Raw genomic sequence first — 23,807 nt, 5'->3', positions numbered from 1 at the left:
CAATATGCTTAGTGTACTTATGTTCCAGACATGAGCCTTCCTTATAACTTATAACTATTAGCTTTAGTGTTTGTATTTTTCAGGTGTTTGGACAAGCCCTCAGACTTTCGCTGTGGCTGTGCACCTCCATCCCTTGTGTACTTCCAGTTTGTTGCAAGCTGCAGGTGGCTGCATAGTACTAATTTAGAACAGCACACTTAACTGTGGCAGAGACCTTGTAGAATGTGGGGGGCATTAGAGACTTTACATTCAGACACTGAACTTAGGTGTAGTGTGCAGTGTGGCAATCTTTCTTTGAACTGTCCTTCCGATCTTGTTTTCAGACACTAGAAATGAAAAGTGCTTCCGTCCTTAAGAGTTGTAATGATTTCTGATGGCTGTCTTGTGGATAAATGTGGATGTTTGGGGTATGACAGAAAAACAGCCTAATTTAATACTGCCAATGAAAATGACTCAGAAAAAATATTTTGAAATCAGCCAACAATTCAAGTGTATTCCACTGCATTGGCATAATTCACATAATACCTACTTACTGTGCAATATATCTGCAAAGTGTATGGGTAAATGGATTTTGAGCTTTGTGAACTCCACTTAACATTAAAGTGGTTGCCTACAACTATCGATTAGTGGGTTTATTTATAAATCAGAGTATGAGGACCGTGACCAAATTTAATTGTACCATATTAACAATTAATTTTCATTTATTTAAATGGTTACATCGACGCTTCTATGAGGACTCCTTTTAGCGCCGCATCTAGCGTCTCTATTACTCGGCGCTCCACTGGCTGTGTCTAGCTGCTGGCTGGGAATGGTGTGTAGGGGCTGCCCTCTTTATATTTGGAGGCTCCAAAAGAATCTCAGCTCCCTTTCATGTGCCGCCTTGGTCCAATAAAACACTGGGGCTGCCTGCAAGTGGTCTAATCTCGGCGAGGTGTCAATCATGTTCTTACGGTGGTTGAATTGCGGGTTTTGGTAACCGCCTCCACTGCTAGAAGAGGCGGACGAGAGGAAAAGCTTGCTTTGGATCAAAAGCATACAGACTGTCGCCGTTGGATGTAGAAAGCTAGCACAGGCTGCCTTCGCCCATAGGCTACGGTTGTAAGCAGAGGGACGCTGCTGGATTTCTGGATTATTCGTAAATCAAATGGTTTTCTTTCACAACCCAATGCGGAGAAATGGGTAAACTTCATTCGAAACATGGTAAGTTTTTACCAATCGTCCTTTTTTGTTTCAGCATATCGCTTATGTATTGCTGGCTAATGGAACACACTTTCGAGTAACGCTTCTTTGTGCTTTTTGTTTCCCTTTACACAATTATCCCGAAAAGCTGCTGTGTGTAAACCAAGGGAGAGCCCAGAAGGTGAGCTGATTTGCAGCCTTTTAAATGTATATTTATATCGCTACTATACATTAGCCTACTATATGGGTCAATGTATGGCTTTTAAAGTAGCCCATGGTCGGGGTGTGCAATTCGCGAATACTGTCACTGCACTACTTTTAAAAAAGAAAATGCAAAGTAGGCTATCTGTTAACCATGCATGTTCAATATACAATTACTCTGATTTTGTTGGTCGACTTCTAAATTTTATTTTTACTTTGGTTGCAGGCGACAGCTTTGTAGTTAATGCCTGTTTGGCCAGAAAAGGAATTGACGATTGGATCGTTAAACAGAGATACTATTGTACCGGGTCGCGCTTGGACCAACAGGACTGCCAACAGAAAACTACTTGCAGACTATCCACACGGGTAAGTAAGAAATAACACAAGCTGCTCTTCTTCGGCTTTCAAGTTGTGAATTGACCCTCGAGGTCCCTCTTTTGTTTTATTTTCTCAACATTTGCGGTGAAATATCGAACCGTGGGTTTCAAAGTTGCAGTTAGAATGCATTTCAAGTGCTCTCACCGACTGATTCGGTCTTTTAGCTGGTCCCTTGAAGTAGTCTAATAGTGTAACTAACCAAATTTTCCAGAACAACAAAATTATGAAACCGATTTGACCAACAGGGTTTTTGGATTGTTTGGAAAGCGATTGTTACCCGATGCTCTGATAACATATTGGGACGCGTGCTGAAAACCCAAGTCTTAGCCCATGTGTTGAAGACGCGTTTTCCACGAGCTCGATAGACTTGGACTTTTTAGCACCTCTAGGAGTGGATAGCAATTTATTTTTACGTAATCGAATGATCAATCATCGCTGTCGCACCATCTGTGAGATGGGGTTTCGGCGATTTCATCTGAACAACGTTAGATATCAACTCTCTTTCTCCGTCTAATTGCTGATCACTACTGCAGTGCACGCCTGTTAGATTTATTAATTTTGCGTTCCACTTAAGTTCAGATGTTATTTAAAAAAACAAGTTCATAAATTCTTCTGAAAACATTTATAGCAGGTATGTCCCAAATGAACAGGCTGAAGTAAACCTTTCTCATAAGGAACGAAGTATTTCACTTGGTCCTTTTCCCAGCACGATTAGCCTAGCTTTCTCGGAACGCATTCTTACATGAGTTTGAACAACTCAAACTTCACTCCGTTTTTGACATTGTGGCAGCTACTCGTTGTAAACAATCATGTCGGCAATGCCATATTTTATTTGATGTAGAAGAATTAAATATAATCTCGTTCATAGACGAGATTAGCATATTCTGTAAAATTCGGTATAACTGACAAGTTCTAGATGCATTAAAGTGTTTTTACTGGAATGGGTTCACTTCAGCGTTCAAGTGAAATGTTGGACTGGGCTTTGTCCAAGTACTCGTGATTGTTACTTTGAAATGCTCATCTAAATACGATCCTATAGTCGGCTAGTTATTTATTGTGAAAGGTTTCTTGGAAACGAGTCTGTGGAATGAATCAAACGAAGTTGTTCTTGAATTGGCGTTATGCATTCGTGATGGACATATGCAATGTTTGTACACAGCTGGAAAACCAATCATATGTGGAAAAGCACTCATTTCAGTTTCACCCTTTGTTTCATTATGTAACACAATCTGTTGCTATTCTCTTAGACACAGTCTTACGGTTCTACAGTGTCCTTCATAATTGTAATTATTACAGTGCAGGCTTTTGTGTAGTAGGGCTTTGGCTTAAATTCCATTCTTGCTTTGGTAGATAATTTGCTTTACTATGGTGGTAACAGTTGCCCAAGAAACCACTTGTTTAACATAACGCATCATTTTCAACCAGTCTTGTGTCAGGAAGCCGTTGAAAGAATGCAGTTTAGGGACAATGCCATGTCTGTTTGGCGTTTAGTGTCTTTGTAAACATATTGAATAATGTTTTCTCTGAAAATATATCCAGTGGAATTGGTTTATAAATACCTCTTAAGTTGTTGACATTTACTCAAAAACAATATCTTGTGGGCTTGGTTCATAGCATTGATCCAGCTGCTTCAAAATAAAGCAAGATATGTAGTTTCTTTCCCTGCTGAATTTGCCAAATAGATGAAGTGCGATCTCCTTCCCCCTTTCCCCTCATAGTCTATAGTTGCCATTGGAAAACATTAACATTTATTCTAATGCTTACGACCAGCAAAGGTGGTCAGATCTTTTAAAAAAATGTTTTTAAATAACCAATCGCTCTAGTTTTGCCGTTTTTAATTACATCCTGCCAAACAAGGTGACCAAAAAGGTCTGGTTGTTAATACAAATACACCGGAAAATACTTGTGAACAAATAGTGTAAGTATTCAGTGAGTTGTGCTCTGGGTGTTGGTGCGCTACAGACCTGAGTGCTCTGCATTCTCTGCCTCCCTTTATTAATACCACCTGTGGCGGGGCCCAGGAAAAAGGTCTGGGCTGTGGGCTCGGGCTGATGCATTGTGGGAGATAAAGTGCTGTTCCGACCGCAGGACCCGGCTGATGGCTGATAAGGTCTGATTGATGAGGTGTGTGCCCTTAATCAGACGTGGCTCGCCCACAGCCACCGCATGCTGTCCAGGTATTTTACCTGCAAAGGGCGATGCTAGATAATCGGCTTTTTCTGAGTGGTCTGCGTTTGGTTCAAATGAGAGGTGAAAAGAGTGTGAGGAGCCAGATGCGTTGAATTGCGTTTGGTTGCGCTGCCTCTGAAAACCTTTCTGTTTTCGGTCTTAAAATGTGTTTTTCAGTTCCACTGTAAGTGGCAAGGTGCGTAATAAAAAGCCCTGGTATTATTGGCCCCAGTTTGCAATGCCTGATGGGTAACTGACTGTGACATCATGTTCCAGGGGGCTTCTGCATGTGCTGCGAACGCTGTGCCAGAGCCACTCATAGTAAGATGTCTGTCATTCAGGTGCATTGAATGCACTATGGAAAGCATCTGAGACATCCGTGTGGTTTCAGTCATATAGGTGTGATGTGAGAGACGGTGAAAAATGAGCTTGGCTGAAAGTTTAGGCAGTTTGCTCTCGAAGAAGTTCTGTTTTATAAATCACTTTTTAATAAATGGCTTTCACAGAACTGTAGGAAAGAAAATATTAAAATAATATTATTTAAATGGACAGAATTTTTTTCTGTTTTTATTTGCTTTTTTTAAGCATGAAAGCAATTATTTAAATATTTTGTTGCATATTTAGGTCAGATTTTAAATAGCTTGGAAGCGGTTATGTGTTTCCGTGCTGGTTTTATCTGTTCAAACAGAAATCAGTCAGTGAGGCTGCTTGTAACTTGTGTTTTTGTTCAAACATAGGTTGATTAAATGAATCCTGTACTGGAAGAATAAACCCAGAAAAGGCCTCATTTCGGTTTGGAGGCCTGGTGTTATTTTCAAACAAATCTCAAAACCAAGGACATGGAGTTTGACTCAAACCGCTTGGAAAGGGAACTGTTGTGTTTTACTGGCCATTTGGCCAAGTTTTCATTTACAACTTTAGTGCTGAATCTGGGCCTTGAAGAATGGACTGGTGGTGACAGTGGGATTTAAGTCTTGGTTTTCTTCTCAAATAAAGGTTTTTTTTTTAAAAAAAAGACAGCTTAACCTTTCTGAAATGTTTCCAAAGAAAAATGTTTATTTTGAGCCAATGATTATATCCGTTGGCTATGATCTTAATGAATTATGTAGTGTGGGGTGGTGGCTGTGTGAGTAGGGAAAACTCGAGAGCCAGCCTTAAACAAGCTTAAATGATCACACTTCCTGTGAGAAGAGCTGTTTGAATGTTGCCCCTGAGGCCTAGGGCCTGGGTGTTGAACTCGACGCTTGGCTGTGCCTCTCTTTATTCTTACATCTCTGGAGTGTCCATTATGCAGCTTCACTTTGGATCCTATCTGGTGTGTAGTATACTGGGTAAGGAGCTGGTCTTGTGACCCAAAAGGTCAGAGGTTTGATTCTCAGGTAGCTTTGAGCAAGGTACTTAACCTGCATTGCTTCAGTATATATCCAGCTGCATAAATGGATGCAATGTAAATGCTGTGTAAAAAAAACAAAAAAAAAAAGTTGTGTAAGTCGCTCTGGAAGAAAGCGTCTGCTAAATGCCTATAATGTAGTGTTACAGAATGAAAAGTCAAGATTGAACTGTACACTGTGAAAGGGAAGTGAGGAGCTCGTTGTTGGCGTTCTCTTGTTCTGTGACCGAACTCTTTATCTGCGAGTGTGTTTTTAAAAATGTTAGCGGAGAGCTCGGCGCGATTCTTTCGCCGCTTCGCACGTCAGGAGCCCCGTGTGACCCCCTCGGACAGATGGGCCTGGGGGGGGGGCGGTCGGCGGGGGTCGCCGTGTGATGGTGTCTCAAGGAGGTCCTGGACACAGTGTTCCTCTGAGCTTTTGGCACGCCACCCCCCACCCCCCACACCCCCTCCCCCCTCTCACCAACCCCCCGCCCCCCATCCCCCGCCGCCCCCCGCCCTGAACAAGCAAAGGATGTTTTTGCACCATCAGGAGGTCTGCGGCCTGGAGCCTGAGTGTCGCCTGCCCCTGCGGCTAGCAGCTAGCCCAGACGGGGAGCGTGGAGCGCGTGTGTGTGTGTGTGTGCGTGTGTGTGTGTGTGTGTGTGTGCCGGGCACCGTCCCCACTGAGAGCGCAAAGGGGCAGTCGGGTTTTCACAAACACAGCAGCCCTCTCTGTCTCTCAGTCAGTCTGTCTCGGTCTCTCACTCATTCTCTTTCTCTCAGTCTCTCTCTCTTTCTCTGTTTCTCTCTCTTTCTCTCTCTCTCTCTCTGCCTCTCTATTGCCCTCTCTCATTCTCTTGCTCTCTCTCCCTCTCTCTCTCTCTCCCTCTCTCACTCTCTCTGTCACTGTGTCTTACTTTCTCTCTCTCTGTTGCCCTCTGTCATTCTCTTGCTCTCTCTCCCTCCCTCTCCCTCTCTCTCTTTCTCTCTCTCTCTCTCAATGTTCATTTGCACTTTTCTTTTCAAACCCAACCAACCAGCACCTTTGTCTCTCTCTCCCTCTCCCGTCATCATTGTTGGATATTTGGGACTGTATGGCCAGAGCTCCAATGGAGCACCTGGGTTTTAGTTTTTTTTTTTCCTTCTCATTTCATGACCCCGTGAGGGCAGGGATGACACCTGGAACCCTTTTCTGTGCTCACTCATTCATTAGACCCCCCCCCCCCGCCCCCTTGAAAATTGTTATTAAAGAAAGACGCACACCCAAGGCTGGAGAATTTGCAATTAGCTGCACGCCTCCTGAGAATTCTGCTGACAGATCTTGAAAGCGCCCCCACCCTTCCCCCCCTCCCACGTATACATAACCCCCACACCCCCTGAAGCCCCCTCCTCCAGTCTGGGCTCCCTCGCGCCTCCCTTGCGCCCCCCCCCCGCCTCCCTCGCTGCCTCCATCTGTTTCTCAAATTTACCCCGCGGCCTTCAAAGTTGTCGCTGATGAAATAAGACTGAGTTTGAAGCGGGTCCGTGCGGGCGGGCAGGATGCTGTGAAATCTGAACCCCCCCCCTCTGCCCCCTCCTCTCCGGCCCGGTACCCGCTGCGCGGGATGGAGGGGAGAAAGGGGCGGGGCCTAGCCGGAGCGCGCGGTTCCCGGACCCGCGGGCGGAGGAAGTTTGGCGGCTCGTGTTTAATACCGCCGTGGTTTCTCGGCACGCTGAGCTGAAACCAACGTGAACGAGCGGGAAACGCATCCGGCTGACTTCTGATGACGGGGAGGTGGGGAGGTGGTGGGGGGGGGGGGGGGGTGTGAAATGGAGAAGTTGTTAGCAACAGAGTTCCTGGCCTGCCCCCAAGTTATTGTGAGTGGGTAATGTGGCACTAACCCGAGTATGAACCCCTGTGGCCCTAACTTGTTCCTGCACACGTTTCTAGACCAAGCGAAGGATCTTGGCGGACACCAAAATATGCCTTCGGTACCTTGAGGGGAAAAAGTAATACAGTAGGGTTTTGTTCTTTTCGTACTCTGTTTTTTTTTTTCTTTTTTCTCTCTCTTCATTTTTTTTTCCATACCCACAATGCACTTGGTGTTGTCAAGGAGCTGAATGCGCCTTTTGATGTTGGCACCTCTCCCACATTCCTGCGTTCCTCGTGTTTCTGGTAAACTGAGGCGCATCACCTTCATGAAACAGAATTTGCTATGATCCTGCCCCCTTCATGTTCGGCGCTGCCTGTACCCCGCCTTCTCCCGTGCTGTACCCCGTCTTCTCCCGTGCTGCGCTCCTTTCCCTTCTTGGGGGGGGGGGCTCCCGGTGCTCTTTGAAGGGGGGGCGGGGGGGTGGGTGGGTGGGTTGAAGTTTGTAGTTGTTTTCTGGGGATGGGTGTTGCCTTTTGGGAGAACGGTACAATTCTTGGTCAAAGGAGTGTGTTGTTTTTTTCCTCAAGAAAAGAGACTAAGCTACTCTTGAAATAATGTCAGTGTAGGGGGTTGGGGTTGGGGGTGGGGGGGGTGTAGGGAATTGGAGCTGCAGGCTGCTCAGGTCGCGTGGCGTATCGTGGGTCACGTGATCGATTCTGCCGTGGGATTGATGCATTGCGGCACGTGTGCCAGGACCTGATTTGGCCTTTTAGACTTGTTTAGCAGGAAGCGTGTTCAGAGGGGGGAAGCCCTTTCCAGTCCCCCCGCGACTCTGTTGTCAGAGCGTGGCTTTGAATGTGGAAGCGTGTTACCTGTGTTGAGATGCACCTCTGATGACTGTTCTCTCCATAGCAGTGAGACATGCTGCATAGATATGGGTTTTGCGGGGGGGGGGGAAGCCGCAAGATCAAACTGCCACCTGGTATGTGGATGGGCGTGATTTTTTATACATATCCAATGGCATACATGCATGCGCTATTTTATTATTTGTTTATTTTGCTTGTGAGCGCGTATAGAGACTGTGGCTGAGTATGAGGTGTGTGTGTGTGCATGCGTGTGTGTGTGTGTGTGCGCGCGCATGCATGTGTGTGTGTGTGTGTGTGTGCGCATGCATGTGTGTTTGTATACGTGTGTGTGTGTGTGTCTGTGTCTGTGTCTGTGTGTGTGCATGTGTGTGTGTGTGCATGCGTGTGTGTGTGTGTGTGTGTCATGCGTGTGTGTGTGTGTGTGTGTGTGTGTGTGTGTGTTGTGTGTGTGTGGTGTGATGGGGACAGCACGCCGCTCGGCTGCGTCGGGGTCACGCCGTGCGTCTCCTCCTCTCCTCTCGGCTCGGCTCGGCTCGGCTCGGCTCGGCTCGGCTCGGCTCGGCTCGGCTCGGCCACGCCGGCGCGCTCCGGAGATCAAAGCCTTTCGCGGGGAATGCGCGGCGGGTCCCGCGGGGTTAGCGGCTCGGGTTTCAGCCCCGAGTGAGCGCGCTCGGCGGACGGAACGGCGGGGGAGGACGCGTTTACCCCTCGCGTCCAGGCTAAAGGGTCCTGAGGGGGTTTTCCCTTGCGCTTGCTGTCTGGAGATTATATTTTTTTGTTATTCATTATTCTTGAGAAAGACTTTAATTTCAATGGTGTGGATCTATCTAAAGCAGTTATTAAACTGTTGCGATTGGTCTCCTGCATCTAAGATGGATTTAATTATTTTCCTCAATGGAAATGTTTCTTTTTTTGCTTTGGTGTTAGAATTGGGGTCAAAACAACTAATTGCGTATCAGCTTGCTGTTTGAGTGTATATGCATATTAAGAGCCCATAAAATCACTAATTACACAGATTGTAGTTACATTGTAATTATAACCGGCTGGAAGTTGATCGTGCTCGCCAGTCTCGCTTTTTCCTTTCTGGAGCCATCCTTGTGATGTGTGCACGCGTTTATGTGCGTGCTTTGTGAGTGGGCCTGTGTGGCTGTGTACAGGCTTTCCAAAGCCAGGCACAAAATGGCGGCCTCGCCAGAGAATGCCTTTTAAATGAGGAAACCGGGTGCTTTCTCAAATTGGCGCTGCAGCCAGTGGAACCCAGGCCGCTCGTGTTGTGATGTCACTGGTATTTTGTGGAGCAGTCGAAAGCTTGGAGGCGCAAGGTGGTTCTGGCCGGTGCAGAGTGGGGACCGTGGGGACCGTAGGCCTCTTAACAGGCGCTGAACTGGGACAGGAAGTGAGACGGGATACTGTCTTGTAATGCATCTCCACTTTTTAAAAAATTTCTTCACTGTAACAAAGTCTCTGGTGAGCCTAATGCCCATGTTAAACCACCGCACACTGAAAAGTGCTGATGAAGCAGTTATTTGGGATTCTTATCGTGGTGCCCTGCAGATTTGGTGCTTTTTGGCTGGACCGCAACAGCGGGGCCAGCCCTACAAACGCTAATGTCTGTGACTGACTGAGTGACTGACTGACTGACTGAGTGAGTGACGAGGTTACACCATTGGTCGGCCGGATCACGTGTGTTCGGTCCAGCCATGTACCAGGTTTTAACCTGGTCTTATTTTTTCTCTCGCTCTCTCTGAAAGCCCCAATATGTCTGAGCTGGGGGCCGGTCTCCTCCGTGCAGCGGTGGTGCTGCCGTGCTCTCGAATCCTCGCAGGACGGCCCGCAGGCCCCGCCCACCGGGCCTGGCGTTATTTCTGTCCCTCTCTAATTGGTACCTGGTCTTGGAGGCGTGCTTTTTTGAAGTGGAGTTTATTATGTTTTAATCGCGTGTTTTTTTGCGAATGAAAGGCGCCGTGTCGGTCGGCTAACGGAAGGGCACGGCCCAGCGTGCAAATAAGCTGTGGTTTGGAAAGCTGGCGTTTTCGTCCCCGGACCGCTGGCCCCGCCCCTGTCTGTGGGGCGGCCTTCTGGGGAGGAAGAGAGCGTGATTATTTCAAAAAGGGGATATTTTGGTTTTTGGGGAACATGTGGGGGAGCCCCCTCTGTACTGACAGGAAGTGTCTCATCCTCCATGGGCACGAAAGACAGCAGGGGAAGAGGAGGAGTTGGGATCGGTCGTTTGATGCTCTTGGAAAAGGGGCTTGTGAGGTTTTCTTTTTTCCATGCAGTTAACTCATATTAGTGTCTGATTGTGGCTTTTTGGTGGGGGGGGGGAGTGTTTTTGCTCAGTTTGTCATGGAATGGGTATGCAGTGGATTCTTCATGCCATTCAGGGATTATGGGAAAAAAAATAATAAGATAGTCTAGAGGTCAGTTTGGTGCCACTTTGAAAACATCCTAAACCAAAATATGCACTGCTTTTATCTTCAATTTTCCTTTCTGTTTTGAATTGTTGGGGTCTGAGGTAGACTGCACCGTATATTTAGTTTTAGAAGGGGTTAGAAGTTCGAATGAAACGTGTGGTACAGATTTCACAGCGTCCGTAAGGCGCGTTTGCAGTCTAAATCTGGAGCAGGAACTTAAAATCATTATCGATTCCGCACTCCGTCGCTTGCTTAATTAGACGGGCTCCGTCCGGCGTCTGTATTCATTTGGAGTCTGTGGCGAGCGTGAGTGTGCGCGAACGCTTTAATTTGCTGGGCTAAAGTTGGCCTGTGACGTGGAGCAGGGTGGAGAGCGCAGAGCGTTTGCTGGCTGTTTTATCGCGTCTAATTATGACCGGCTATAAGGAGGAGCGGGGTTAGCGCCCACGCGGGACTGATTGGAGCCAGCTTTAACGAGGGCTCCCAGGCAACGCCGGAGGTTCTGGTCGTGCCTCGCTAGCGGTGGCCAGTGGGCCCGACCGCAGGCCTCTTGGACGCGTTTGTCATTCGCCCGTTGATGCACGTCACGTTAGCACGGTGCCATTCCTGTTGCGTCTTTAGAAAATGGAAATGAGAGGCTTGAGTTTTAATGTGGCGGCAGATAACGGAAACAATTTGTGTTACAGGATTTACCATTCAATTATGACATTTAAAAAAAAGCGTCCATTGCTGCACTTACAAACGTTCAGCTGCAGTATTCTGATGTGCGAAGCATCCATTGCTGCACTTACAAACGTTCAGCTGCAGTATTCTGATGTGCGAAGCATCCATTACTGCACTTATAAACGTTCAGTTCCTGTATTCTGACGTGCTAAGCGTCCATTACTGCACTTATAAACGTTCAGTTCCTGTATTCTGACGTGCGAAACGTCCATTACTGCACTTATAGACGTTCAGTTGCTGTATTCTGATGTGCTAAGTGTCCGTTACTGCACTTATAAACGTTCAGTTCCTGTATTCTGATGTGCTAAGCATCCATTACTGCACTTATAGACGTTCAGTTGCTGTATTCTGATGTGCTAAGTGTCCGTTACTGCACTTATAAACGTTCAGTTCCTGTATTCTGATGTGCTAAGCATCCATTACTGCACTTATAAACGTTCAGTTGCTGTATTCTGATGTGCTAAGTGTCCGTTACTGCACTTATAAACGTTCAGCTGCGGTATTCTGATGTGCTAAGCGTCCATTGCTGCACTTATAGACGTTCAGTTGCTGTATTCTGACGTGCTAAGCATCCATTACTGCACATATAAACGTTCAGTTGCTGTATTCTGATGTGCGAAGCGTCCATTACTGCACTTATAAACGTTCAGCTGCTGTATTCCGGTGATAGGATTAATCAGCCTGGAGGGAGCTGAGGTCTGACAGACTTCGTGCGCAGGTGCATTTGATGCTTCAAAGCCGTTTCCCCTCCGTGCCGTCGGAATATTTTACTCACGATTACGAAGCCTTGCATTCCTGGGGATCTTTGAAACTGACAAAAGGAAAAAAATGTTCCTGGCAGCGCATTGACTGCGTTGCAGTCAGAGAGAGAGAGTGTGTGTGTGTGTGTGTGTGTGTGCGCACCACATTGTGTTATGTCTGCACTTTCAGACGGCTCTTTCCTGTTTAATATGTGCAGTAAATCGCTCCTGCTGCAGACGGTGGCCTCCTGCTCCTCCTGCTCTGTTCTCTCTCTGTCCCCTTTCTGGTCCCCGCTCCGGTCCCACTCCGTTCCCGCTCTGCTCCCCCTCTGTTCCCCCTTTATTCTCCCTCCGTTCCCCCTCCATCCCCACTCTATTCTCCCTCCGGTCCCACTCCGTTCCCGCTCTGCTCCCCCTCTGTTCCCCCTTTATTCTCCCTCCGTTCCCCCTCCATCCCACTCTATTCTCCCTCGTCCCCTCGTTCCCGCTCTGCTCCCCCTCTGTTCCCCCTCTGTTCCCCCTCTGTTCCTGCTTTATTCTCCCTCTGTTCCCCCTCCTCCCCCTCTATTCTCCCTCCGTTCCCCCTCCGTCCCCACTCTGTCCCTGCTCTATTCTCCCTCCGTTCCCCCTCCGTCCCCACTCTGCTCCTGCTCTATTCTCCCTCCGTTCCCCCTCCGTCCCCACTCTGCTCCTGCTCTATTCTCCCTCCGTTCCCCCTCCGTCCCCACTCTGCTCCTGCTCTATTCTCCCTCCGTTCCCCCTCCGTCCCCGCTCCGGTCCCACTCCATTCCCGCTCTGTTCCTGCTCTGTCGTATATATATAAACACATTTCAGCCGTAAGCTGTGTGCTTTGGGATGGAGGTACGCCGGGGTCTGGCCTGGGGGAATTAGTCAGCACAAACGTGAATAAATAGCCGCTTTGAAGTCCGTTGGCGTAACTGCTAATGCCGGCTAGCGCCGCGTAAAGAACTGCCGTTGGGATTGGAATGTACGATTCCACCCGCTCGCGAGGAACGGTGGGCAAACATGGCGTCCAGAGCTTAGTCTGTATTTAAACACGGCCATTAGTCAACCGAGAGTTTATTTGAGGCTGTGTGATGAACGTTTGTTGTTGCAGGACTTCATGAAGGTTAAAGGTGTGGTGCGCGTGGAAAAAAAAAGTTTGTTTGGTACAGGTTGGAACTTTATAAACTTTCCTTTGTCCGTTCCCCATTACAAGGCTGCACTGTTGGCTCCAACCTGTCTTGGTGGTGAGCGGTTTTTTTTTTTCTTTTTATGGGGGAAGGGAAGGAGATCTGTGCTGGGAGAGACTGCAAGGCCTCAAATGCCTTGGTGTTTACATCTGGCCTGCTGCAGGAAGCCATGGCTCTGGCTGTGTAGGAATTCTATGGTGCCGAGAGGAGCCTATGAAGTTGACGTTGGCCGTATATACGGAGCTGATTGCTTTTTCGGTTTTGCTTGGGTCTAGGCTGGCCAGAGCTGGAGGTCATGCTGTAATGCGCCAGGTATAAATGCGCTAATGGGGTGCAGTGTGCCAGGTAGAAATGCTCTGGTGCCTTCGAATGCTAACGGGCTGTAATGTACCAGGTAGAAATGCTCTGGTGTGTTCGAATGCTAACGAGCTGTAATGTACCAGGTAGAAATGCTCTGGTGCCTTCGAATGCTAACGGGCTGTAATGTACCAGGTAGAAATGCTCTGGTGTGTTCGAGCGCTAACGGGCTATAATGTACCAGGTAGAAATGCTCTGGTGTGTTCGAGCGCTAACGGGCTATAATGTACCAGGTAGAAATGCTCTGGTGTGTTCGAGCGCTAACGGGCTATAATGTACCAGTAGAATGCTCTGTGTGTTCGAGCGCTAACGGGCTATAAGTACCAGGTAGAAATGCTCTGGTCTGTTCGAGCGCTAACGGGCTTAATGTACCAGGTAGCAATGCTCTGGTCTGTTCGAGCGCTAACGAGCTCTAATGTACCAGGTAGAAATGCTCTGGTGTGTTCGAGCGCTAACGGGCTGTAATGTACCAGGTAGAAGTGCTTTGGTCTGTTTGAGCACTCAACGTGACAGGTCTGCAATTATACGACGCCGTCCTTTAAATGAGGGCAAAGGTGCACAGAAGGTGGCTTTGTGCTGGAAAATATTGTTGAAGTTTCCCTCAAACCTCAGTGCCACTAGTTACCATTTTAATAAGGGACCATTTCTTAATCATGGCATTGCGATGCAATGTAGCGAAGCGATATTTGATGGCACGCCGTTAAGTCAGACACGTAATGCTGCCGACCTGACGAGACGGAAGACTTATGGGGAACGCTGTGTACCTCTGAAAGGCCTCAGGTGCTAGCAGAGGGGTACATCTTTAAGGAAGGACACAATTTGACTGTAAGGAAGTCTGTTCACACAGTGGAGTCCAACTTTACTGGTGTTGTCCATGGAGTGGTTTGTTATAAGAATGGGTTTTTTGGGTGGAGTGGGTAGTGCCGCAGGCAGAGGTGCGGAGCGGTTTTGGGGTGAATGGTGAAAGGGTTAAAGTCGCTGCGTAGCCCTGAGAACTTTGCGGGCCTTCCATTCTCTCCTCCGTTTGATTGGCAGCTGAACCCATTCAGACCCCTCAAGGACCACTTTCCCTCTTGAGATACTTCAGCTAATTAGCCCAAGCGCCCCAGACACCGCCTGAACGTCTCATGTCCTTTGGACGCCGTACCGCACGCATTTTCAGGCATAAATTATTACGGAGACCACTTCTGAATCTGCAATAGACAATTTGTCATTTAAAAAAAAAAAAAAAAATCACAATTTAAAAATTTGCATTCTGTTGAAGGTTGGCAAAATTTGGAAGTCTGAATGCATCTCCTAGCGGTGCTAACTCATGACCCCCCCAGGGATGAGGTGTCGCACTAGGTCTGTGTCTCCCTCCCCCAGACAAACTTAAAAAATTTTTTTTTTAAATTTTCTATCTGCAATGAACTTCACTCGCATTAAAGAGCAATAGCTTTATGATTTGTTGCTCCTGGCAGACGGGGCCAGGCTTGTAAATCAGGTTAAAGCGACAGGCGGTCTGCGATGCTCGCCAGTCTTCGTGTCCTTTAAGGAAGAGAACCGCCGACCGGCTGGGTTTACTGTGCGACTGTGGCCGTGCCAGAGCAGGCCAGAGGGAGACTCTGTTTGTCTTTAATGGCTGGAGTTTGGCTGGAGGCCGTCGGAGGAGCTGCAGCGACGTTCCTCTGTTTCCAGCGTTTATCCGCAGAACTTGTTTGGGCCTGTGGGGGTCAGCACAAAAACAAAGCCGTTTCGTGTCCCTGATAAACGCCGTTTGCCCTAGTTACGTATTGGAAGGCCTATTAAATACCTTCTGGGGGGGGGGGGGGGACCGATAGTTTTTCGGTGCCTGAGGGGTTAAGTTTAGTCATAAACATTATCTTTAAAAGTGTAAAAAAAAATTTTTTTTTTGTAAACTGGTCGTAAAACGTAAACATTGGCCAACTTTTGCACATCAGAAGCCCCGAAAGGGATTTGTTTAAATCAGCATGTTTCTGAAGTACAGGCACTGGAGTCGTAAATCTTTGCTAATATTCTACTGAGGCCTTTATGACTGTGCCTTTGAAGTACATGAGGTAACGTAACGAGCGATGTTTACCTTTCCCCTGTAATAACGCCGGCCGTTATATGCTGAGGTGTGCTGTCTTGGCTTGCTTTAAATGTGTCTCTGTTTGTGTAAGTGTAGTCAGCGTGCCCACACTGAGCCACAACACAAAGAGAGATGTGGAAATCTTAACGTGCTTGATGGTGTCACTGACGCCGGTGAACATAAATCCACAAAAACTGCGTAAATGGGGCGCTTGAGGTACCTCAGTGTGTTCGTTAGTAATACTCTAGCTGCTGCTTAACCGTATGATTATCCTGTACAACGTTCATAGAAGGTTTAATTTTTTTGTCTTTACACCATTGTGCTATCCCTCTGGATAGAAAACAAGATCGGGTCAAAACCTAGTGTATGGCTGGACCTAACACGCTTCATCGGACCGACCAATGGTGTAACTTTATCACTCACTCAGTCACTCAGTCACAGACATTTGCTTTCGTAGGGCTGGCCCCGCTGTTGCGGTCCAGCCAAAAATGCTGTTATTGCACATACAACGCACATCTGAACAGGCTTAGTCTATATGTTGGTACGTTCAAACAAAAAAAGCAGGATTTTTTTTTTTCCTTTGAGGGTTTAAGGCTGGCTGGGTTTTTGGAGCCTTTTCTCTGCTGGTCCCGTGAGCTGGAGAAGCCTCTTCACACGTGTGGACCTCATGAGGAGGAAGACGTGGCGCTCGAAAGTGGAGCCCGTGGCATTTCGAGTTCTGCTTAATCACACAGCCGTTTCCTTGGGTTTGATAACAAAGCGCTCGGTTATAATTTTAAGTCCCCGGTCTTTTGGAGGAAGGTGATTTGGTCGAGGAACATTAGCAAATGGGGCCGTCGGGTCTGCCGTGAACCACAAGAAGGCGTCCGATCGTAATATCACATCCCCGCTTTTTATCATTTCGTTTTTTAAAAACGAACGACTGCACCGAGGAACAACAACGAGGGGGGGGGAATGAAAAGAGAGAACTCCGGTTCATGTGGTCCTGGCTTACCTCTCGGTGCTCTAACCCGTTTAAGTGAAAAAGCCCTTCGTTTCCTCACGTGCTGTCGAACCTCCCACTGCGCCGCGCCGGGCTGACAGAGGTCTTTAGTCTCTGGTTCCATTTCATTATGCTGTGTCAACACCGCGGCGCGCTCTGTAATGAATCGCAGGGCGGTGGTGATCTCATTCTGCCGCAGGGGCGTCTTGTAAAGAGGCGAAGTCGAGTCTCCCCTGCTCCGATCTGACAGCCCAGTGTTGGGTGGAGGAGGGTGGGGGAGGAACTGTTTAAAAAAAACAACAAAAAAAAAGTTAAATAAAAAGTCTGATTTTACACCCTTGACAGGAACAGTCTTGGCTGGGTGCTAACGCCGGGCTCTGAAACAGGCTAATCGGCTAGCGCCTGAAGGCCAGGCTGTGACCCGGGATCACTGGCTCCAGCTGAGAGGGTGGGGGGGGAGTTCAATAGGAGCTGTGCTGTTGACTGGGGCTGCCTTTGCTCTGCGGCTCTTGAGTTTGACTCCGCTCTAATGCCTGTGGACCACTACTGAACACAAGTGCCCAATTGAAGTAACCCCCCCCACACACACACACACACACACACACACATACACGCACGTACACAGACACCCCCACCGCACGCACGCACGCAGTGTAACCCCTGTGGAATGGGTCTGACCCTTCAGCACCCCGCCTTTTCTCCCACTGAAGTGTAAAGGAGCCCAACGAGGCTCCACAACTGAATTAAAACCAGGGAGCCATTTTGGTCTGACGTGCCGAGCATTTAACTAAACACCTGGGTCGGAACCACTGACTGTTTCATTAGGCAATTTATCACTGATAAATGATCATTGATCGTTCCTTTGCAGTCCGGTCTATGGTATCCAGACCGATTACACTTCTCGTTCGTAATAGGGCGGTGTGAAGTCCGCTCGATTGCAGGTCTGGAGTCCGGGTCGTTAGTTACACAATCCCCGCTGTCCCCTGCGCTGCGGTAGGTGGGTCTGGCTTCTGTCATCTCCCCGTCCTCTGAGGTATTATTTTTTAGCCTTGTGAAATCATCCCCTTTTCCAAGCAATATTTTTGAGTCAGTGCGGACGGTAACACTGCTTCAGATTTAAGACCTTTTATATTTGAGATATTTGAGGTCTTAGGAACCTGGTATGCATGGTAAACACAAAGAGCTCAGGGCTCTCCGTGTTTGGTCTTGGCCGGGAACAGTGGGCGGTTTATGTGATTAAGGGCTAAAATAACAAATAGGGTCAAGTCATGCACAGCTCCTGTTCAGCCCAATCGAATGCGTGAGTCATCAGTGAGTGGTGTGGTGTGGTGTTTTGTTGGGGGTATGGGGTGAGCCGGGTGAAGGCCAGGGAAAGGTTGAAGTGGTTGGGGGTCTACAACAGGAAATGGGGTGGGGACGGAGGAGAGGAATGGAGAGATGTTGAAGAAAGGAAGCACGTGTGGACCCTGTTCTCTAGGCTGGTGGTTCCTGGCCTCCCTGGTACTTACTTGCCCGTAGCTTTATGAGTTTCAGAAATGCACCTGGTAAAAGTAAAAATATCACTTCCTAATTGCAACCTAAATTAATTTTTAAAAACAAGTTATTTTTATTTTTTTAAACCATCTCTGTTGGTTCATTTACACTTGGCGGTATCTGTGTTCCAGACTTGACATTGACTTGCAACTCGAAAGTATTTTTTTGTTGGGTAGTGAAAGCAGCCAGTTGAAACCCCCTGTACCTTTGCCAGATAATCTCCTGTATGGGCCTTCGATCTCCGTGCGTGTCTGTGTGCGTGTGAGCGAGCAGGTAAAATGCCCTGGGCGTGTCAGCATAAGGAGTCCAATGGGGAAGGCTTTTGGCCAGTGTGGTACTCTGCACACGAAGGGAAGCTTCATGCTCCTCCTCCTCCTCCTTTATCATTGTTCTTATCAACCTGTTGAGTTCCTTGGACTTCAATCCAAAATGTGTGGAGCACACAAGCAATATGGATCACTGCTATTTGTAGAGTCGGGTGCTGTTGTACCACAGAGGTACTGCACAGGAAAGAGAAGCACAAGTTTGATGTCACACTTGTTATGTTGCCTGTTATCTCAAACTGTGAGGGCTTCTGAGGAGTTTTAATGTATGGAGTACACTCTTCTGCATCTATGTATTAGTCCGCTTGAGTTTAAATAGCCTATACGTTGTATATTTCACTGGAGATTTTGATGTATTTTATGTTTTCTAGGAAAGGTCATTAACTAGCCTATTTGAAAAAGTAACACAGTTTTTAGATAAAGGCGCGCACCTTAATTATTTTCTACGTCCAAACAAGCACTTATCTTCGGTTTTCTTTTCTCTCAGTGCTTTTGAAGCATGGCCAGCAGAAGCGACCTGCTGCATAATGGACATCTTTTCTCTCTCTCTCTCTCTCTCTTTTCTCTCTCTCTCCTCTGGTCTAATGAATTAACGCGAGCACGCTGTTGTTAAATGCGAGGCATTTCGATCTCCACCCTCCCCTCTTCAGCTTGACCTGCTGTGAACAATCCCTGTGGAGGTCCCACGGCTGATAGCATGCATGGCTGATGAGCAGAACGCAGGCTTATGTGTGTGTGTGTGCTGTGTGTGTGATGGTTGTAGCTCTCAGCAGGCTTGTGTGTTTCCTGGTGCAGCAGGCTTGTGTGTGTCCTGTGTGTCTGGTTGTAGTTGTCAGCAGGCTTGTGTGTTTCCTGGTGCAGCAGGCTTGTGTGTGTCCTGTGTGTCTGGTTGTAGTTGTCAGCAGGCTTGTGTGTGTGTGTCCTGCTGTTGGTCTGATGGTTGTAGCTGTCGGCAGGCTCGTGTGTGTCCTGTGTGTGTGTGTTTGATGGTTGTAATTGTCAGCAGGTTGTGTGTGTGCTGTGTGTCTGATGGTTATAGTTGTCAGCAGGTTTGTGTGTGTCCTGGTGTGTGTCTGATGCTTGTAGGTGTCAGCAGGTTGTGTGTGTCCTGTGTGTCTGGTTGTAGTTGTCAGCAGGCTTGTGTGTGTCCTGGTGTTGGTCAGATGGTTGTAGCTGCCGGCAGACTTGTGTGTGGTCTGTGTGTCTGATGGTTGTAGCTGTCAGATTGACTCATCCCCTGTGATGAAGATTCAGGAGGTATAACAAACTGAAGAGAAACATGGCTGTGTGTTGTCCGTGAAGTGCAATCACTTTTTCTTTCCCATTTTTTTTTTTTCTCGAATCTTCCCTGCTGCCGTTTTTTTCATCGGCTTCCCAGCTGCTGCCTGCGCATTAAAAACCCAGAGGTGTGTTTTTTATTTTTATTTTTATTTATTATTTTATTATCGGGGAGCGGCGCTAGATGCCCAGCGCACCTCTTTATTTCTGCGGCCCTTTCTGACGGCGTGCCGGCGGCGGCCCGACGGCCCAGCCGAAACGCGCCGTCGCCCCGCCAGCGCTGGCCCGGGATCAGTGCCGGCTGTCGTCAGCCTCGTAAATCGTGAGCCTGTGCGGCTTGGCGAGCACGGAGACGTAGCTGGCGTGGCCTCGTGAGCCTGGCGGGGACAGAGGCCTGCGCACGCTGGCGTCCACTGCGCAGAGCGTGCGCACACCACTGCACAGAGCGCACGCACACCGCTGCGCAGAGCGTACGCACACCACTGCGCAGAGCGTACGCAGCACCACTGCGCAGAGCGCACGCAGCACCACTGCGCAGAGCGTACGCAGCACCACTGCGCAGAGCGTACGCACACCACTGCGCAGAGCGTACGCACACCACTGCGCAGAGCGTACGCACACCACTGCGCAGAGCGCACGCAGCACCACTGCGCAGAGCGCACGCAGCACCACTGCGCAGAGCGTACGCACACCACTGCGCAGAGCGTACGCACACCACTGCGCAGAGCGCACGCAGCACCACTGCGCAGAGCGTACGCACACCACTGCGCAGAGCGACGCACACCACTGTGCAGAGCGTCGCAGCACCACTGCGCAGAGCGTACCAGCACCACTGTTGCGAGCGTACGCAACCATTCGAGAGCGTACGCACACCACTGCGCAGAGCGTACGCAGCCACTGCGCAGAGCGTACGCAGCTACACTGCGCAGAGCGAGGACACCACTGCGGGCGTCAGCACCACTGCGCAGAGCGTACGCACACCCTGCGCAGCAACGCTGCAGCACCACTGCGCAGGAGCGCGCCAGCACCTGCGCAGAGCGTACGAGCACCACTGCGCAGAGCGTACGCACACCACTGCGCAGACGACAGCAGGAACCACTACGCAGAGCGTACGCAACCGCTGCGCAGAGCGCACGCGCACCACTGCGCAGAGCGCACCCACAGCCCACTGCTCAGAGCGTACCACGACACTGCGAGAGCGCACGCAGACCATGCGCAGGAGCGCACGCACACCACTGCGCAGGCGTCGAAGCTACCGCTGCGCAGAGCGCACGCACACCACTACGCAGAGCGTACGCACACCGCTGCGCAGAGCGCACGCACACCACTGCGCAGAGCGCACGCAGCACCACTGCGCAGAGCGCACGCAGAACCACTGCGCAGAGCGTACGCACACCACTGCGCAGAGCGTACGCACACCACTGAGCAGAGCGCACGCAGCACCACTGCGCAGAGCGTACGCACACCACTGCGCAGAGCGCACGCAGACCACTGCGCAGAGCGCACGCAGCACCACTGCGCAGAGCGTACGCACACCACTGCGCAGAGCGCACGCACACCGCTGCGCAGAGCGCACGCACACCACTGCGCAGAGCGTACGCAGCACCACTGCGCAGAGCGCACGCAGCACCACTGCGCAGAGCGTACGCACACCACTGCGCAGAGCGTACGCAGCACCACTGCGCAGAGCGCACGCACACCACTGCGCAGAGCGTACGCAGCACCACTGCGCAGAGCGCACGCAGCACCACTGCGCAGAGCGTACGCACACCACTGCGCAGAGCGCACGCAGCACCACTGGGCAGAGCGCACGCACACCACTGCGCAGAGCGCACGCACACCACTGCGCAGAGCGTACGCAGCACCACTGCGCAGAGCGCACGCAGCACCACTGCGCAGAGCGCACGCAGCACCACTGCGCAGAGCGTACGCACACCACTGCGCAGAGCGTACGCACACCACTGCGCAGAGCGCACGCAGCACCACTGCGCAGAGCGTACGCAGCATCACTGCGCAGAGCGTACGCACACCACTGCGCAGAGCGTACGCACACCACTGCGCAGAGCGCACGCACACCACTGCGCAGAGCGCACGCAGCACCACTGCGCAGAGCTTGCGCACGACGCTCAGCGCGCTCGCCTCGCCTCTTCCCAGCATCCTCCGGTGTGATCGAAGCCCGCTCGGATCTTCTCCTCCTTCTTCTTTGGTGCTGAAGTCTCGATATTCCGAGCGGTGGTCCGGTCAGGGTGCCGACGGATTTTCACAGCGTTGAGTGGCAGCTGTGTGTCAGGAAGGATGGCCGAGTTTGCCTCTGAGCATGGAGCCACGTTTGGGGTCTAAGCAGGGGGAGAACGTGACTGCACCCTAAACCTGCCAGACCCCAGCATTTCATCTGCTTGTTTTCTCTGTCCTGTCACCTGTGATACACAGTGTACAGCTTCTTTTAGTCAACACTCCTTTTTTTGTTGGAAGTTCTTATCATGTGATCATGTTATGACCTTGATTTATCTTTCCTGACTGCCAAATCAGACCAGACCAGTCCAGGAACCTGAACTCTACGCTCCTTTTAAGTTTTTTAATAAATCGCTTTTTTGTTTGCGAAACTTGCTTTAAAATGCTGTAGGGACTTACAAACCAAGTCCCCCCCCAAGTTCTGAAGAATCTCGGATCTCATCTCCCAAAAATCTGATTGCTTCACACTTGGCTTTCCAAAGAAAAGACTGTTTTAATATGATGTCTGGAAGATTGGTTTAAGTGTTTCCCTGACGCTGAGATGTGTGCTTGTTTGTAAGTTGGCTGTGAGCTCTGGCGGCGGTGTTGAAAGCTCACGCGTGGTCTCACACTGTGGGGGCCACGGGGGGGGGGGGGGAATGCGTCTGAAGCGAATGTCCATAAAACGCCCGGTGCTCGAGCGTGAGGCTGTAAGCGCGGGGTCTCCTGCCCTGGAGTGCAGGGGCTGCGTTTCCCGCCAATGTCCGTTAAAAGCCCGGTGCTCGAGCGTGAGGCCGTAGGTGCGGGGTCCCCTGCCCTGGAGCGCAGGGGCCTGTGTGCACCATGGTTGCACAGAGAGAGCTTTGTCGTCTGGTTCGCTCGGTGGGTCACGCCCTTGGTTGTCACCTTGGTGCCGGCGGCGAGTCAGCGGCGACTGTGGTCGTCGAGGCGGATCCGCCGTACGCCCAACGTCTCCGTGGCAGCAGGGGTCCACGTGTTCTTGGTTACCCAGGTTTGGCAGGCTCCTGGGGTGTTGTGTATTCTCACTTATTTCTTTGGTTGGGCTTGTGGGGGGAATTATTACGTTTAAAAGAACGTTGAACTTTCAAAAGAGAAGGTAGTCTAGCTGGCTCACCCAATCTAAGATAGTTTGCCTAATTAAAATGCGTTTTCTAAACGTTCAAGCAAGAGAAGGTGTCACTGTACTGTGGTTACTGAAACAAAGGATACTTCTCAGATGAATATTCCATTATGACTCACCTTTTTAAAAATTAATTTTACATTAAGTCATTGTGCCAATAACATTTTAATTAAAAGCAACGGTACATGATATAGATGATGGAGTTATAGGTGGGGGCCATTTTGAATCACGTGCTTCATAATGACAGAAGTTTGATCGTCTCTGCGAGTCCTTGTGGCAGCTGTTGGCTCGCTTGGATATCATTAGCGGCTTGGGAACACTTGGCTCTCGTCTCTCAGACTGTGTTTCCCTTTTAATGGCGTCCTGTTTTAACCTCCGACCCCACTACCAGAGGTCACCATACCACACTCTAATTGGCCCCTTTTTTCTCTGCCGTGTGACCCCAGGATGGAAAGTTGTTTTCATGCACTTTTTTGTAGCTGTTGATTGACAAGAGCGCTTCACTCGAGCGGGCTTTGCTGAGGGTTGAGTTACCAGCAATGGCGGCATTACAGACCTCAAAGGATCCGGAACAGAAGCTTGTCCTTCTGTGATCATTCAATTTGTACGTCCAAACCAGAGAACGGAACGGAATGTTTTTGGAATGTGTGTTTTTTGGAGCGGCTTGCTCGGTCCTGTTGGCTCCTGGGCCGGACAGAACCAGCATCGTCGGAGGGGAACGTGCTGGTCGCATGGACAGGGCTCTTTGGCTGGTGGTGGTGTGGCAGAGGGCGTGCAAGGAACTATGGGATGCCATACTGTGGGGGGGTCAAGGGTTATGCTA

General features: G+C 49.6%; 1 protein-coding gene across 1 annotated transcript in view; it reads left to right on the top strand.

Annotated features, from left to right (window-relative positions):
* The first annotated feature begins 790 nt into the window (after nucleotides 1–790).
* The window catches only part of LOC135242344 (protein naked cuticle homolog 1-like), a 37,947-nt gene continuing 14,930 nt past the window's right edge, over nucleotides 791–23,807 (top strand). Inside the window, exons 1-3 of the mRNA XM_064313381.1 lie at nucleotides 791–1,200; nucleotides 1,328–1,360; nucleotides 1,607–1,746. Of these exons, the coding sequence (XP_064169451.1) occupies nucleotides 1,176–1,200; nucleotides 1,328–1,360; nucleotides 1,607–1,746 (198 nt within the window). The 5' untranslated portion in view covers nucleotides 791–1,175. The remainder of the gene's footprint in view (nucleotides 1,201–1,327; nucleotides 1,361–1,606; nucleotides 1,747–23,807) is intronic.

This window comes from Anguilla rostrata, chromosome 16 (assembly GCF_018555375.3).
Source record: "Anguilla rostrata isolate EN2019 chromosome 16, ASM1855537v3, whole genome shotgun sequence".
Taxonomy (NCBI): domain Eukaryota; kingdom Metazoa; phylum Chordata; class Actinopteri; order Anguilliformes; family Anguillidae; genus Anguilla; species Anguilla rostrata.
The sequence above is the reverse complement of the archived record's forward strand: the minus strand, read 5'-3'. Positions and strand labels throughout refer to the sequence as shown.